Here is a 16,152-nt window from a genome sequence, read left to right as displayed (position 1 = left end):
TTTGGTGAGAGTCTTTCTGTCCCCTAACACACTTGCACCTTTCTTCCCGGCTGGGCTTTCTCCCTCTCTCTCTCTCTCCTTCCCTCTTCCCCTTGCTCTGGCTACCCTAGCCCCCGATCGTGCCCAAGGTATCCCACGAGGGTGACACCGGCAACTTCGACGACTACCCCGAGCGTGACGGCCGGAGGCGGCCGCCCTCCACAGCATCGTCCTCTGACAAGGAGGTGGACACCTTCGACGACTTCTGAGTCCCCGGGCCCACGTGGACAAAAGCAGCGAGCCCACGCACCATCGTGCCCGCCGCCGTCCGGATGGTCACGTGCCGCGTCGGACCAATCACCGCGAGCTTATTTTTGAAAATTGCATTTACCGAGATTACGCGCTGCTCCCGTGTGTACGGGGCTTGACCGTCCGCTGCGATCTCTGTGCTTGATTCTTGGGTTTCGGCGCTGTCCCACGTATGGTAGCTTATGCTTCAGCGGCATCCTAAGACGTCTTTCGGTGAACTCTGCTCACAGGGATGAGAAGGAGACCCCATTGAAGGAAGAATTGTGCTTGAACGACATCGTGTACCCGCAAAGAACTGCAACTGTCCGATGGCTCGCAGAGTCCACAGGGACTCAACTCCTGCGATCTGCGGAAGATGTGCAAATGCCTTGATCCAAATATTGTGTATGCGATCTGTGCGGTGTCATTGAGCAATGACGTTACTCATCCTCAGTGAGTTCATCGTTGTACACCTTTAGGTTTGCAGTATCTGGTTCTTGGCCTCGTCATTGGCTGAATTCCTCTGGTAGATTTCAGTGATTGGCTACCTGAGTGAACAAGGGCGTAGTCCTTGGCACGGTGAGAGAACCAGGAACAGAAACGGTTTCACACTGGTGGCTTTCACCTTCGTTCTGTTACTTCTCGAGCGCACTGACGAATAGATTTGTGTTAACCCTCGAAACAGAAGGCGGCTCAGGGTTGACGGAAAAGGAGTTATCTTGTCATGCCTGCGAAAATATTTGGCCAACTATTCCTTTGTTAAAGCTATAGGTCACTTGATTCTCCCCCAGAAGCGCCATACCTGATGTGGCTACCCGATTGGTCCGTCTCGTATTCGTGCTTTGGTTAAATGACACAATTGAAGCGCTTGACCTGGTTTATAAATATATATATATAAAACTGAATAAAATTTAACTTTTTAAAAGTCGTGGATTAAGTTCTACTTAAGAACTCATGAAATGTGAAGTAACGTGCTGGGTCCATCCAAATCTGGCAACCGATATTTGTCATCCACTACACATCATCCGCCAATTTCTTTAGATGCCAGTAGAGGACATGTATGTAGCCCATCGGCGTTCAGAAAATGGGCCGGATGCCTGGAATGTTTTCTGTGTTCGAATAGGAATTGTAAGCGAGAACTAACTCGTTCGAATCTCTACGAGCAGACGGCTGACGACGGGGCCGTGCGCAAACTGCCGAGCGGGAACCGAAAAAGGCGGCCGTCTCCCGATGCTCACATAGAAGTCTAGTCAGACCACTAGTCCTTATAGGTGTTGCGCGCGAAAAAAAAAATCATGATCGTAGAGACTCGCGGTTGGTGAAACAGAATCTCTATTTTTCTGCCAGTGTTACTCTCCAAGAGCACATCGTCGACTTTGTCGAAGCGCGTGTAGACATACAGCGTTACCCTTCCTGTCTTTGACACAAAGTATAGGCTTCCCGGATGTTCGGAAGCAATCGATCTAATAGTGCAGCTATATAGGCCTTTTGTTTATCGGTAGTCTACGTAACCGCTCCGGCCGCTTGCGGGGTTTCACAAAAAATGCCGGGATGCTCTTCTTGGCAAACCCCGAATCGTGAGGCAGCATTGATCGGCTGATGTCAGAAGCAGCTTAGCTGCTTGTGACACTATTTGTAACACAATTTCGCAGCGCTTCGGAAACCTATAGACATTTTCAAGTAGGGCCTCTGGGCGCCCGCCACTTTGCCGCTGGCTTGTTATACGTAGATCGTCTGTTAGTCAAGCTTCACTACAGCGGGCACACGGTTGCCAGATCGGCGCCCAGACAAAAGCACTTTTTATCCAACGATGGGCAAATTAGTTTTTGAAGTGTGACTGCTTGCAAACTTATATACGAGAGCTGATTGAAAAGTAATGAGATTGCTTCTGTTTCTTTATTGTGTTTTTCTTTCTTGCAAGAAGGCAGACGGGCACTGCTGTGATGATTTTTGTAACCGTAGTAAATCCGAATGTTTGAACCTGCAGTTAAAGCAACATAGTCTTTAACGCTCCGTCGCAGCGAGCGAAGGCATGCACTTCGGACATGTCGTCATGACATATGTCGAAGACCTGTAGCAGAGGTGCGTGGTTGAATTTTGCATTAAACTTCGAAGAGTAGTAGCGGCTCTGTAACACTCTTCTATAGTCAGGGTGTATCGCCGTGGAGTCTTTTAAATTTTTTATCATAAAAAAAAAAAAATTAACCTGCACAGAAGAAAGCTTTCCTCGTACGATAAAGAGAGCAAGGTCGCAGCTGGCAACGTTGAAAGTGATGTCTTAAAACATTTTTTTAACATTTCTTTGAGTATTTAAAAACAAAATTCTAACCAATATCTTGAATGTGAGGGTTGCTAATATTAAGAAAAAAAAATGATCAGACTCCAGAGTCTCCCAATTACGAACAAGCAGAATAGGTCCCATTACTTTTCACTCAGCCTTCGTGGCTTTGAAACTGCCAGTATGCACAAACTGCGAATGCGAAATCCTGAAAGACGCGAAGGTGTAGGGAAGAAGAATAGGGTTTCGTGTTACTCCAAAAGAAAAACAAAACAAAAAACAAAACAAAAATGGTGTATTTCGGTTCGAGCAGCGGATTTGCGGGAGGTTCCTCGTGTACAGGTCATACGTCTGATCTAAAGACACCACAAATAGGCTACGCATAGAGTATTGGCACTTATTCCCCATTGTGTAGTGGGCGCAGCCATCTTGGTGCTCAGCACAGATTGGACGCAACCGGTGATCATTATGATTGAAAATGCGGTCTTCGTATCTCTAAATATGCTGTTAGGAAGCCTAGGCTATGGCGTCTTGCTCCGTCGCGAACTGGTTTCGCATTTCTATAGAAAACGAAAGCCCGCGTTTCTCGCCATTTTGAATAAACAACGAGATAAATGGCAGCAGTAATTTTAAGTATCAAGATGGCTGAAGTGTTGTCACTCTGAAGCCCCTATTTAGTGGCTCTATAAAAAGTTTTATCCCAAGAACCGTAGTAAAAAAAAAAAAAAAAAAAAGTCCGGCTTCTTGCGGAGGAATTACTAATTGCTCCCTTTATCTGGATAATGAAGATATGTGTTGGTGCATTTTAGAATAGATATGTGTCATGTTAGCAAAATATAGACCTTTCAAAAGCCAGAAGCAGCGCTTCGTCCTCCGACAGCCAAATCTTGTAAGAACGACTTCTCGGCGCGTTTAAACAATCCGCAAAACATTTTTTTTTCTTGAGGTGACAACGAGTATAGTCCGATCCAAATTCCACAAAGGCGTCATCTTAGATAGCGCTTCTCCGTCAGAGCCAAAGCAGCTTTGGCACCGTAATGTCCGAAATGTCTGAAAAGCTCAACAGCGCAGTTTCTAAGAATACTTCGCGTTTCTCTATAGCCGTGAACAAAGGCATCTGCCCGCAACGTCTTGTGACAGCAAGGCCGCTTAAGTGTGACAGTGTTTTGGGATAGGTTGCCAACAGTAATCACATGTGAGGGGGAGGGAAAGGGGGAGGGGGTGCAAAACAGGCTGTCACAGCCGATCTGCCGCCTCCCAAAAGGAAGACAGGGTGCTTCTAGAGACACTATTTTTCTACGACTGAGTCACCAGACCAGATGCTTGCCAAGCTCAGTCGAGGCATACGAACAAAGAAAAAGAATGGCCGAGGGAAAACAAAAAAGGAATGTGTCTCGGCTTACATTAGAGTCGCTAAATAGCCTACGCATACAGAATAGGCTCTCCATTCTTAGATTACTGTGTGGTCGCCGCGATTTTGGTGCTTTCGGTGGATCGGGTGTAATGGGCCATTTGCAAAGCGTGCAGTGCCGTCCGCGGCGCCGAAAGGAATGCCGGGGGCGCTAGGTACAGCCGGATCTAACGGACGACAAAAGTGACCTTGGAGGCGACGGCCAGCGAGACCAGGGCAGGCGAACAACACCGATATCCTCCCGCTCGCTTCAGTGTCACGTAGTGAACAAGTTGTGGCTGCTGGAAAGAGCGTACGAGGATTCGCGCGCAGCATTTCGGAATTACTGCAAAGAAAGGCCTATTGGGGATTGCTAGGAACCTTGGTTCATGAAATAGCTTAAATCTTACGTGTTTATACCACTCGTAACTTGACTGTGTGCCTGAAGAAATCGGCAAAGCTCAGAGGCGGTCGTTTGGGAGGCATCGTCTTAAAATTGTCATTTTTGAATCTGATCTACCGACAATTTTTAGATTGACAGCCTTGTGAAATGTGTTACGATCAAACACCGAAAACACAAAGGAGACTGTCGACATCCTTAAAATAAATAAGTATAGAATTTACTGCCAGTACATCGTCTGCTGGACATTATCGTTGCAGCAGTACGGTTAGAATAATCTCATCAAATTTATATTCGTTTATCGGGCATTGTATTACGTCTGCATGATAGCCGAATTGAAGGAGGTTTTATATTTTGGGGGTGGGGTTGGAAAAAGTCCTTCGTTATAAGACAATTATGTTTACGTTGAGATACTTTGGGCTCTGTTATAGTTACCTGATTGTTACTTAATGTGACGTTCACTAATGTTTTCATCAACGTTTGGACAAGTGTTATAAAGCTAGAGTTGTTTTTCGTGTTTGTCGCTTGTTTTTATTTTGTCATCACAAATTTGACATACGTGTCTTTAATGCTCGAGATAGCTTACTTCGGTAAAACATCTCATAAATCATACTCATAACTGCTGCCGATCCAACATTTCGGAGCGTCGAAGTAAAATCTGCTTGTGAATGAAGGGCTCGCCCTTCGGGCAGTGGGACTCGTATCGCTTACATTGTGCAGTTTGTGCAAAAGTATATACATACATATATATATATGAGATTGTTGTGTATTTATAAAAAAAGAAAAGACCCATTGCGGGATTTCTTGCTTTCGTCTTTTTTACACGTTGTTAGTTGCATTTTGCTTTAAAGAACAAAACAATGTGATACAAATAAATTTCGGTGAAAAACAAAAAAAACAAACAAAGAAAACAAGAACACCCTCGAGTGTTTGTGTCCTTTTCTGTGTGTCTAAAGTTGTTTTCTCTTCTACTGAGCATGCTGCACCTGCGCATGCGTAACTCTGTCACTCTTCTTCACCTTCACACTAACACAGTGCCCTTTCTATTCCCGGGCCTGAGTAATCCTCGTCCTTCGAAGAGCATGTTGCTCAGCATGTCCTTATTAATTATTACGTACGACCCTGAGTAGAAGACTACTCTACGTTTCCGTCGGCACATACACCGGCCATTGTAGGCTAAGGACAACCAGTAAAATTAACTGTTTTATTTATGTTTCGACAGTCGGAAGTTAGCCAGCCCCAATGGGCGTCTGGCGTCTCGGTTGTAGATGAGAAATTTTGCCGGTGCAGTACCACTGCTGGCCTTGGGTCTTCAACATGCAAAACGCTGTGGTGCAAGAGGATCGCACGCCGGTACGATGTTTATATGGTTCGGAAAGGGCAGGGGTGGGAACTGAAGCAAGGATTCCTGGGTCCTGTAGCGCGAGCTTTCGCTTCCCGCGCTCCGAGCTGTGTTGCGTTAACACACTCAGCCACCGACCCTCAAGGACTGCCAGCCCCCTTTTAAAGTTTGCAGTTCAGTTCAGTTCAGAAAGGGTCTATAGGCCATAGTACAGCGGAAGGGAACAGGGAGAATGTCGGTGACTACGCGGTCTGGACGATGGCACGAACGAAGAGAGGAAAAACCATATAAAGATCTCTAACTTCGCCTCGTAGACAAAATCGAGCAGGATAGTTAGTGCTCTTCTATGGTCGTTCTCGGGCCCAAGCGGATGAGTACACTCTTCCAGGTAGCCGATATCTGTGGTTCGGTGCTTTAATCCCTTGATTTGGGGCACTCCCACAAAATCGGGTGAGTGTCGGCCTTTTTGCCCATGTTACATTTTGAGCAGGTTCCAGACTTGGTTCCTTTGCTCCAAGATGCGAGGCGAGCGGGCGTGAGAGTGGTGTTCGTTCGAATTTTCGGGAAGAGAACTTTGGACCACGGCCGAAACCCCTGGAAATCTACGTTCGGGAGTAGTTTCTATCATGGTTTAGTTCGGTACTTGTCCTCGATCTGGGCCCGTTCTTCGTCCAGATCATATTTCTGAAGGTTGTGGCAGCCTCGATCCTGATCACAAGCGAGGCGTAGCCATGGTCGTGCGTGTGTGAACGGATGTCTGCAGCTTCGCGGAGAGATGAAAGGGACGAGCGAGCTAACTGATGTGCCTCTGGATTACCATGGATGCCTGCATGCGCCGGACGCCAGGAGATTTTGGTGGTCGTTCCCTTCTGCAGGAGTCTGGATGCTAGCTTTTTCATTGCTCGAACTATGCCGCTCGGGCTTCTTGCTTTTATAAACTCCGCGACTGCGTCATGTGAGTCAAAGAAGACTCGGAGCTCGGGAGTTAGTGACATTTCTGAGTTGAGGGCGGTTTTGAGCGCTTGTTGAATCGGGGTATAGTTCGCCCGTTTTGGTGGAAAAATAGGTGGTAATGTCTATATGACATTAACACCTATTTTCGGTAATGTCTATATGATCTCCCAAAGGAGGGAGTTGCTCGGGAATGTCTGAAAGGCCTTCTGTTACGCGCCACAGAAGTTTGTGGATTCCCCTTCCTTGCTTGGAGTGCATGGTTCAAATCGCTAAAATAGACGTACACAAGAGAGAAGACAAACACGGGTTGAAGGGCGTGTATCCCGGCACATCCGTAGTCTAGGTGACGATGGTTGTGTTAGGGTATATACATATGTACTTCATTCCTTTTTTTCAAAATACAGTTGCCAGTAGCCATCGTGTTTATCTTCCCTCTTGTGTACGTCTTTTTAGCGCTTTTAACCATGGTTCAAAACTATCATGGAGTGCGTTTATCTGCGCGTGCTCCCTCAGTTTCCCGAGCGGGGTGAACATAGGAAGACCCGTTATGATCCTTATGGCTTGGTTCTTCAGGCACTCCAGTTTTTGCCAGTGTGCCTTGGTGACCCAGTTGTGTCTGGCTTCGTAGCAGACTCGTGAGACTATACTATAATGCCTTTACAATTTGTCTGGCGATCTCATCGATTGCACGGCGCTTGGCACTACATATTCTTCTGATGGCATTGAGGGCAGGGTTGCAGTGCTGTAGTATGCACGACGCCGGATGTCCCCCTTTCCTGTCTTCTCCATGGTAAGCCCGAGGATCCTGACACACGTAAATTGTTGAATATCTTGCTTGGGAGCACGAGATGGAGATGGCTACCAAGGTTCGATACTCGCTGTCGTTTGGGTGCTACGACGACGTAGTTTGTTTTCTCCGGAGAGGATTGGAGGCCGACATGGTGGAGATGGGCTTCGATCGTGTCAAGGCAGGCTTGCAGTATGATTTTTTGCCTTTCGATGTATTCGCTTTTGGTCCAGATGGATACGTCATCGGCGTATATCGTGAAGCCTAGCCTGGGAATTTTCCCGAGTTTGTGAGGTAGGGCCGCCATCGCGATGTTGAAAAGCATCGGCGAGAAAACGGAGCCGTGTGAGACACCACCGAGGTTCGCCTTGGTTTTACTGCAGTGGACCCCGCAACGTACCAAAAGGGTTCTGCCTTCGAGGAAAGACCTAATAAAGTTTAAGGGATCTTCCAGGAATGCCTATGCGCTGCGATTCCCGTATGATTGTCGAGTGTGGGACAGAATCGAAAGCTTTCTTGACGTCGGCTGTGATTATAGTTCTGATTGTAGAGTGGTTAGGGTTGATGTTACGAATTATGTCCGCTAATAAGAGTGCTAGGCTTTCATTGGTGCCGAGGCCGGGTCGAAACCCCGTTTGGGCTGGGTAGAAAGCTCTGTTGGATTCGAGTAAACATTCTAGCCTTGCAAGTGCCTTGCGTTCCGTTATCTTGCAGGTGCATGACGTGAGGGATATAGGTCAGTATTTGGTGAGGTACCTTTGTTCTTTCCCGGCTTGGGGATTGGGATTACGATAGAGTGCTTCCAGCTTTCGGGGGGCCTACCGGTTTCCTAGATCTCGTTAAGCCAGTTCAGAAGCTAGGACTTGGTGAGATCGGAAAGGTTCTTGAGCGTTGTGATGGTGATCCTGTCGGGTCCGGGGCTGTGTGGGCCTTTGCGCGAAGGAGAGCGTTTTCGAGCTCGCTTCACGTGAAGGGCCGGTTCATGCCAAAATCCGGAGCCACGAGTTCGTGGTCGTACGGTGGAGGGCAATTCGAAAGAGTGGGCTGCGGAAAGAAAAGGTCTCCAGCCATTCCTGCGAGTTGTTCCTCCGTCTTGCTGAGCTTGAAGGCAAGCGTTAGTGTTACCCCCTTGGATTTTTTCTTGCCGAGAAGTGCGCGATTCGTGAGCCATAATTTCACTATCCACGTTTTCTCGGAGAGCGATGCGCTGTAGTCAAGCCATCGGCGTTGGTCAAGTTTCTTTGCACGCACCTTCGCTTCCACCGTAGCCCTGGAGATGTTGCGTTTGCTTTGGGGGCCTTTCGGCCTGCTGCGGTATTTTGGCCCAGAGCTTCAGAAGGCGGAGATCAGGAGTTGGAGCATGTTCGCCGACGTCTGTTTTGATAGTTATAATTTTCAAGGCGCTTTTGAGGTGGGATTCAAGGCAGGCGTCTTCAAGATCTACGCTGATAAGAGCTTCCTTGAATTTGTCCCAGTGTACGGTTTTAGTCGTACGTTTCTTGACCTTGTCTTTTATCCCCCTCGTTGCTAAAATTTTGAAGCGGATGGGCAAGTGCTCGCTACTTAGGTATCCGAGAGACATCTCCATTTATGATGCTGAGTGTACGGGTTCCTGATCCATGTGAGGTTGGGAGAGGTATCCGACTGTCCGGAACAACCCTATCTTGTTTTGGTTCTTTTCTTGTTTACTAGGTTTACACTGAAGGTTTGAATCTCATCGACAAAGTCTTCCGCACTCAGAGGATCTTGGTTGTAGCCCCACATAGATGGGTGGAAATTAAAATCTCCAGAGTTTTTGATCTTTGTTATATAAATCGTGGAGATGGGTGATTTATAAGTGGGTTCTTGGCTGTGTAGTGTACTTGAGCGTTCTGTAGTAGATGGGCGCTAGGATTATGTTTTGCAGCTGAACCGAGACCCGCACAGACACTATTTCCTGTCCATCGTCGCAATATGGTGTGAGATTGAGAATGTGTTGGGGCCAGTCGCCCCTTACTTAGAGAAGAGCTTTCCCTGGAGAGGAAATCGTTTGAGCTGAGCGTTTGGAGGTAATGGAGGGGCTGGAGGAGTATACCGAGTGTGCATGAGGAATGGTGGCTGCGGTGTTCGTTTCCTTAAGTAGGAGTATATAAGGACTTTCGTCATGTTCATCCATAAGGCGTACTTGGAGTTCTGCCGCCCGTTTGTGGAGCCCCTGGCAGTTCCACTGAAGGACTCGGATCATTTCTCGTTGAGGATTTGGGTTGCTAGTGCCTTCCGCCGCTTAACGGATTCTGAGTACTTCTTGATTTCCTCTTGTCGGGACTGGACTGTGGCTTTAAGCCTTTCGAGCCCTGCTTGAGGAAGCTGCATATGTTGCGGAGCTCTTGTGTGTTTAACCCTTTTATAGGGGCCGGTGGAGATGTCTGGGGTCTCTTCTTTACCTTTTCACCACATAGTTGGCCGCTCGGCGGTTTTGAAGTCTTGATTATTTTCTCTTCGATCTCAGGTGGCTGTTGAAGTCGCTGTTGCTGTTTGAATTTGTGAAAATCTTCCTGTATTCGTTTTTTTGTTTTTCAAAAATCTTGGGCGCTTGCGGTCTGTACCAAGGTGGCCATTCTTCTTACAACCCTGGCAGCAAGGAGTAGAATCGGGGCAGCCTGGTCCCTTGAAGGAGTCCATGTCTGGTGGGTGAGCGGCACCGCAGATCAAGCACACGGTCTGATTCTGGCATATATCAGGTTTGTGGCCGAGTCTGTAGCAATTGCAGCACCTAACTGCCTTGGGCTTGTAGGCTAATATTCTGATGTAACACTTGTCGTAGAGTACTGGTCTTGGTAGCTTCTCCCCGTCGAACGTGATGACAGCCGTGTTCGACATGCCTAGCCGACGGGCGGCTACAATGTGGATCCCCTCTGATTTGAGTCCGCAGTTGAGTACGTCGTCGCGCGGGTCCTGCTCTTTAGGGTAGATATCGTAGGTGACTTCTTTCGTGTATGTAATGCCGAAGGCTCGGAAGACCTGTACGGGAACTGTATTGTGCCCATGTACCTTGATTTCCGTAACCTCGATAAATGTCCTGCTCAGCTCCTGCGAATCTGTGCGGACCGAAATTATGTTGGCCTGCTCAATGAGGCGCATTGGGAACGATGCTGTAGTGTACAGCTTTCTGCAGTGCATCTAAAGTGACTGAAGGTAGAGGGCTCGAATGAGAGTAGAGATTTCAAGAGACGTATCTTGTACTCAAATAGGCGCCGTCGGGGTCGTGCCGCTCCCTGGGCCCGGGATGAAGGGTCTATTCGGACCTTTTTCTCTTGTTTCTTGAAGGTGACTATATTCCAGTCTTTCTTGTCCGAGTGAGATGTGTCTTGCGTCTGGGTGGCGGCAGCGCTATCTTGCGAGCCGTACGTTGCCGATGGCGGTAGTGCAGTTGTTTCAGCGCCTTGACGTTGACCCCCGCTGCTCCCACTGCACTCGCCTTTGTGACGTCTTGGTTATTGTTACGGTTGTATCAATATCTGTAAAGTTTGGCGATGGAGTCCCCGTTTGTGGTTGTTTCTGACCCGATTTCTTCTTTTTACCCTTCTTGGGTTTGCTTGACCTGGTACCTTCGAAAAATGTCTTAAATATGTCGATGAGACGATCTCTCAGAATCGCCGAAAGTAAAATTTTCAGTGCGATTTCCATGGAATCTGCGTTTTCGGAGGTTAACACTCACCGAGAGGAGGTTGTTTTCAAAGATGTGGTTTGCTGTTGCGATCAGCGAATGTTCAGGCTGGTCTGCCGCGGCAGCGGCAAGTCTCGCTTAGCTTGCTGGAAGCGTGTCCATCTCCTTCAGTTTTATGTCCGAAGAAGCGTCCGCGGCAGGTGAGGGGCTGGGAGTCGATGGAGTTGTTGAAGCTGGAGCTCAAGAAAATGCCTTCGATCTCTTCGGCTGCTTCTTCTTTCTCCTCCCAAAGTTTGCTCTTCGTGAAAAAAAAAAATCTATTACTGTAAGTTTTGAGAGTAGCAGAAGCGATAGGAGCGAGCTGCGGTCATTTAGTGCCCTTGCCAACCACGCGGGTTTGTGCAGTGCAAGCATCGTTCAGAGCAACATGCTTGTGCTGTTCCTTTTGGCTTTTATTTTTTTTTTATTTATTTGCATACCTCCCTCGCCTGAAGAGGCATTATAGTAGGGCACATACATAAAATGTGTACACTACAAACACAAGGTGAAACACAATTATTCAAGAAGTAATCCACAACGGTAGTTAGAAGAAACGTTTGAAAAAACAGCTCTCACAATGCCGTTTCAACAATGTCACTTGGCAGGTTATTTCAATCCTCAATGGACCGTGGGAAAAAAGAGCATTTGAAAATATCAGTTCTGCTGTGAAATGGACAAATTTTTCTTGAATTATCTCTTCTTTCTGATATATATGCAGGCTCGAAAATATACGTGGACCTACTAATTGCGCTATTGTTGTAAAACACTTTATGTAACATTTTGAGACGGAACAATTTCCCTCGCTAACTCAGAGGCATCCAATTTAGAGACGATTTAAGTTCAGTTATGCTATCTCTAAGATCATAATTACCGGTAACAAATCTCGTAGCACGATTGTGTACCTTTCCAATTTGATCTATAAGGTTCTGACTGAACAGATCCTATAGCTCACTGGCGTAGTAGAGGACACACCGCACATGAGAAAAATATAATGTCTCCTTCAAAAATGGGGGAGCCATCCTAAAATTAAGTTTAATAGATCCCAGTGACCGGCTTGATTTCGCTGTAATATAGTCAACATGTTTATGCAATCTTAAATCGCACAAACAAATAACTCCCAAATACTTAGCATCCGATGCCAGTTCAAGTGAAACACCACCGATACTGTAGAATAAAGGAATAAATTTAGTTTTTTTAGTGAATCTAACGCTAATACATTTAGATACGTTTAGAGGCATGCGCCATTTGATACACCAGTCATCAATTTTATCTAAATCACTTTGAAGAGCGAATACTTGAGCATCACAGGTCACATCACTGTACAAAATGCAATCGTCTGCATATAATCGAATATCTAAAGAGACGCCTTCAACTATAACTATATCATTAATGTATATTAAAAAAAGGAGAGGGCCAAGTACCGACCCCTGTGGAACTCCGGATGTTATTTCTATATAGGGGACTGTAAATTGTTAATTAACACGGACTGTTTTCTTGAATTAAGGTAATCGCCAATCCAATTAAAAATTTCCAAATCTGTTTAGTTTGTGAAGATAGTTCATAAGAATAGCATGAGGAACCATGTCGATGGCTTTTTTGAAATTCAGAAAAATATAGTCAAATTGTCGGCCCTTATCAAACGATTGTGAAATGTCGTGATAGAACTCAAGCAACTGCGTGGTACAAGAAAATCCTGTACGAAAACCGTGTTGAGATGGGCTAAAGAAATTGATAAGACTAAGGTGTTTCATTAGGTTTAGTGTAAATAATGTGCTTCATATTTTTGCAGCACACACTTGTCAGTGAGATGGGCCTGTAGTTTTGTACCAGATTTTTTTGGCCAGGCCTGTGGACGGGGACGACATTTGCAGATTTCCAATCCATAGGCAAGAAGCCACATTTCAACAATACCGTGAACAAAATTACCAAGTAGCTCGAAATAACTTCAGCCCAAAACTTCAGGACAGCGTTGGAAATTCCATCGGGGCCAGGTGCTAAACCTTGTCTAATTTTCTTTAGAAGGTTGAAAACACCGTGCGTATCAAAATAGATTTCAGACAAAATTGGTAGAAACACGTGCTTCTTCGGAATCGCAATAATTCCCCGTCGCGATATCCGAGAAAACAGACTTGAAGTAATCATTGAGACTGGCAGCCTTTAAAGGGTCATCCTCTAAAAGGCAATCCTCGACCAACAGGGAGGGAATTCCAACGATATATTTTTTATTAGAGCGAATAAGCTTCCAGAATTCCTTTGGATTTTGCCTGAGTTTCACATTTAGTGTTGAAAAGTAGTTTGCCCGGGACGAAGTGATTGCACGTTTAAGGGCGACACCTATCTCCTTTAGTTTATTGTACGATGCAGTCATTACGAGCTCGGTATTGAGTTAGTGCACGTTTATTTTTATTAATAAGTTTCCGTAACTCTGAGTTCATCCATGGTTTACCCTGACGACACTTCGAGGTGATAATTTTCGATGGAACGAAAATATCAACCAGAGTCTTTATTCTATCCCTAATTATGTTCCACAGTAAGTTAATGTCACCTGTCACGCTCATGTCCTCAAACTCCGAGTAAAATTCTTCAAGTCTTCTAGACAAACCAGCATAATCACCCCTGCCGAAAAAGTACACTTTCTTAGGACGTAAGAAAGCACTGTGATCAAATGAACAAAACGAATTTGCAACAACAGCCTTATGGTCACTAATTCCCGGGATAACGGCAAGAGCGGAGACCGCCGAAGCACAATTACTGAACTCAAGGTCGAGGACACTTGAACGGCTAGAACCGATCCTCGTAGGCTTTGTAACAAACTGATTACGGGCACAGCCATTGACAATATTAACAAATGCTGAGTATATACCAGTATAGTTAGATATAGACGGTTTGAGTTCTGTCCACTGAGTATCCGGTAAATTAAAATCACCACCAATAAGAAAAATCCTGCTTCTATCACAGATAAAGCGTTATACAAAGAAAAAATAGAGTTTATGTTGCTTGATGGCGATCTGTAGAATGAGCCCACAGTAAGATTATCACCGCTAGCAAGGGAGACTCGACACCAAAGGGATTCGCACGATAAGCCGTTGATTTCTACCAAGTAATATTTCATGATATTTTATGTTGCCATTCCGATCCTCGCGATAAACAGCGAAGTGCGGCGGGAAAACTTTCAGATCGGAGGTAGAATCCTCGAGACAAGATTCTATTCCAATGACAATGCTTGGATTAGTGACCAAGATGAGAGCGGCAAAGTCGTCGATTTTGTTCCTAAAGCTTCAACAATTGGCGTTCAAAACCACTCTATCATTCGTAGCTGCATTGTTCAGTCCAAATTTCTTTAAATGTTAAGTGTCATTACTTCTTACAGAAAGTGTCATTGGATCGACGTAAAGCCTTCGGTCACCTATGTATAAGCGATTATACCGAAGCTGAAACTTGGCGTCTTCGGTTCTGGCAAATTCCAAGTTTTTTTGCGTTCGTTTATGGTCTTCAACGAAAAATCTTCGCTGAGCGAGTATACTCGCTCAGCAAAGTACAAAGTACCGCCTATAGGCGGTACTCTTTAATTTGGACGCGCTGAACAAAACGTCTTGTTTTAGTATGAATGATGTAAATTTCGCGATAATAGGCCTGTTTCTATTAGGTCGGAACGCTCCTAGCCTATGGGAACGTTCCAAAAACGTAGCATCAAACTTTATACCAATACTCTCCTGGCAAAGCGAAATGACCTTAGCTTCAGAGGCAGTCCAAGTCTCTCCAGAACTGCCAGGTATCCCATAAAAAATCAGATTTGACCTTCTTGACTGACCTTCAAGATTTTCACACTGCGAAGTCACGCTTTTAACCTGAGAATCCAATTCAGCTGTAGAAGTAAGGAGACAATTTACGTCATTCCGCAGTTCCGAAACAGACAATAAACAGACAGGTTGGTCGGGCTCAGTGGTGGATGGCGCTTCCCCGAGTGATGACAACGTCCACGTGGCAGTCCGTAAGAAGTAACATGACGAAAAACCTTTGCTGCTGTAATCGGTACCGTTGAAGTGGCTGGAGGCGGCGGGAGCACCGAGAAACAGCAACAGCTGCGTGAACAAGAAAAGTGGGTCAAGCGACATCTTGCAGGGTGCCCTGCCTCTGTGCTCACTGAGGGGATCCGATGGCGGGCTGCCTTTGATGACGATGCTGCTGGGACGAAGAATGACGTGTCGATGCGTGGTTGTTCTGGCTCAGTGGTTGATGTTGCTTCCCCGAGTGATGACAACGTCCACGTGGCAGTCCGTAAGAAGTAACATGACGAAGAACCTTTGCTGCTGTACTCGGTACCGTTGAACTGGCTGGAGGCGGCGGGAGCACCGAGAAACAGCAACAGCTGTGTGAACAACAGAAGTGGGTAAAGCGACATCTTGCAGGGTGCCCTGCCGCTGTGCCCACGCTTCCGTTCGGCTTCGCTCAAACGAAAAGTGAGAACGAACTATAGATATTCTATACTCCATTTACCCTTAAGCTGAGGACACAGTCAGAGTTACCAGCGCGAGCTAGTCCGCGCTATTGGCTTTGAGTCGCGCATTTCTAGCGCGACTGCTTGTTCTCCGGAAAAACGGTTCAAAGCAGCAACCTCGAGCTCTCGTGCTTGTGGCATTGGCTGCAGTCTCAGCTTGAAGGGGTGCAGAAATGAAATATTTTGCCCTTATTTCTTTGTTTAGGTGTGGTCTATGGTGTGCCGGCAGCCCAGAAACGCTAACCTAAACGAGTGTTTCTAGACTGCAATCAGAGAAGTCAAGAAAACTAATTTTGAAACGAATGAACAGATTTCAACATTGCGTCTGGTGGCTGTCTGTGAAGCCCCGTTGGAATGCCGCGACGTCATGAGATCCTGAGAAGCAGCGCCAGTTTACGGCAGTATGGCTCGCTCGTGGAGTTACCTAGTCCTGAATCTGACTTGGTGGAAAACTAACGCGTTTGATATGGTCCGTTCACCGATATTCTGAAACGGCAGCCAAATCTGCAAGCGCGAGCTGGCCCATGCTCTTGGCTCTGAGACATGCATTT

General features: G+C 46.3%; 1 protein-coding gene across 2 annotated transcripts in view; it reads left to right on the top strand.

Annotated features, from left to right (window-relative positions):
* The window catches only part of LOC8042156 (cAMP-dependent protein kinase catalytic subunit 3), a 129,177-nt gene that overhangs the window by 93,168 nt on the left and 19,857 nt on the right, over positions 1-16,152 (top strand). The window contains exon 8 of one of the 2 annotated variants that reach the window (XM_029982773.4): positions 111-4,848. The exons of the other annotated variant lie outside the window; for it this stretch is intronic. Coding sequence (XP_029838633.1) covers positions 111-248 — 138 coding nt within the window. The 3' untranslated portion in view covers positions 249-4,848. Of the gene's footprint in view, positions 1-110; positions 4,849-16,152 lie in introns of those variants that run through there. 2 annotated transcript variants of the gene reach the window in all.

This window comes from Ixodes scapularis, unplaced genomic scaffold (assembly GCF_016920785.2).
Source record: "Ixodes scapularis isolate PalLabHiFi unplaced genomic scaffold, ASM1692078v2 PGA_scaffold5__190_contigs__length_132052651, whole genome shotgun sequence".
In the NCBI taxonomy this organism is placed as follows: Eukaryota; Metazoa; Arthropoda; class Arachnida; order Ixodida; family Ixodidae; genus Ixodes; species Ixodes scapularis.
Note: the sequence above shows the minus strand (reverse complement) of the source record. Positions and strands in the feature narration are given on the sequence as shown.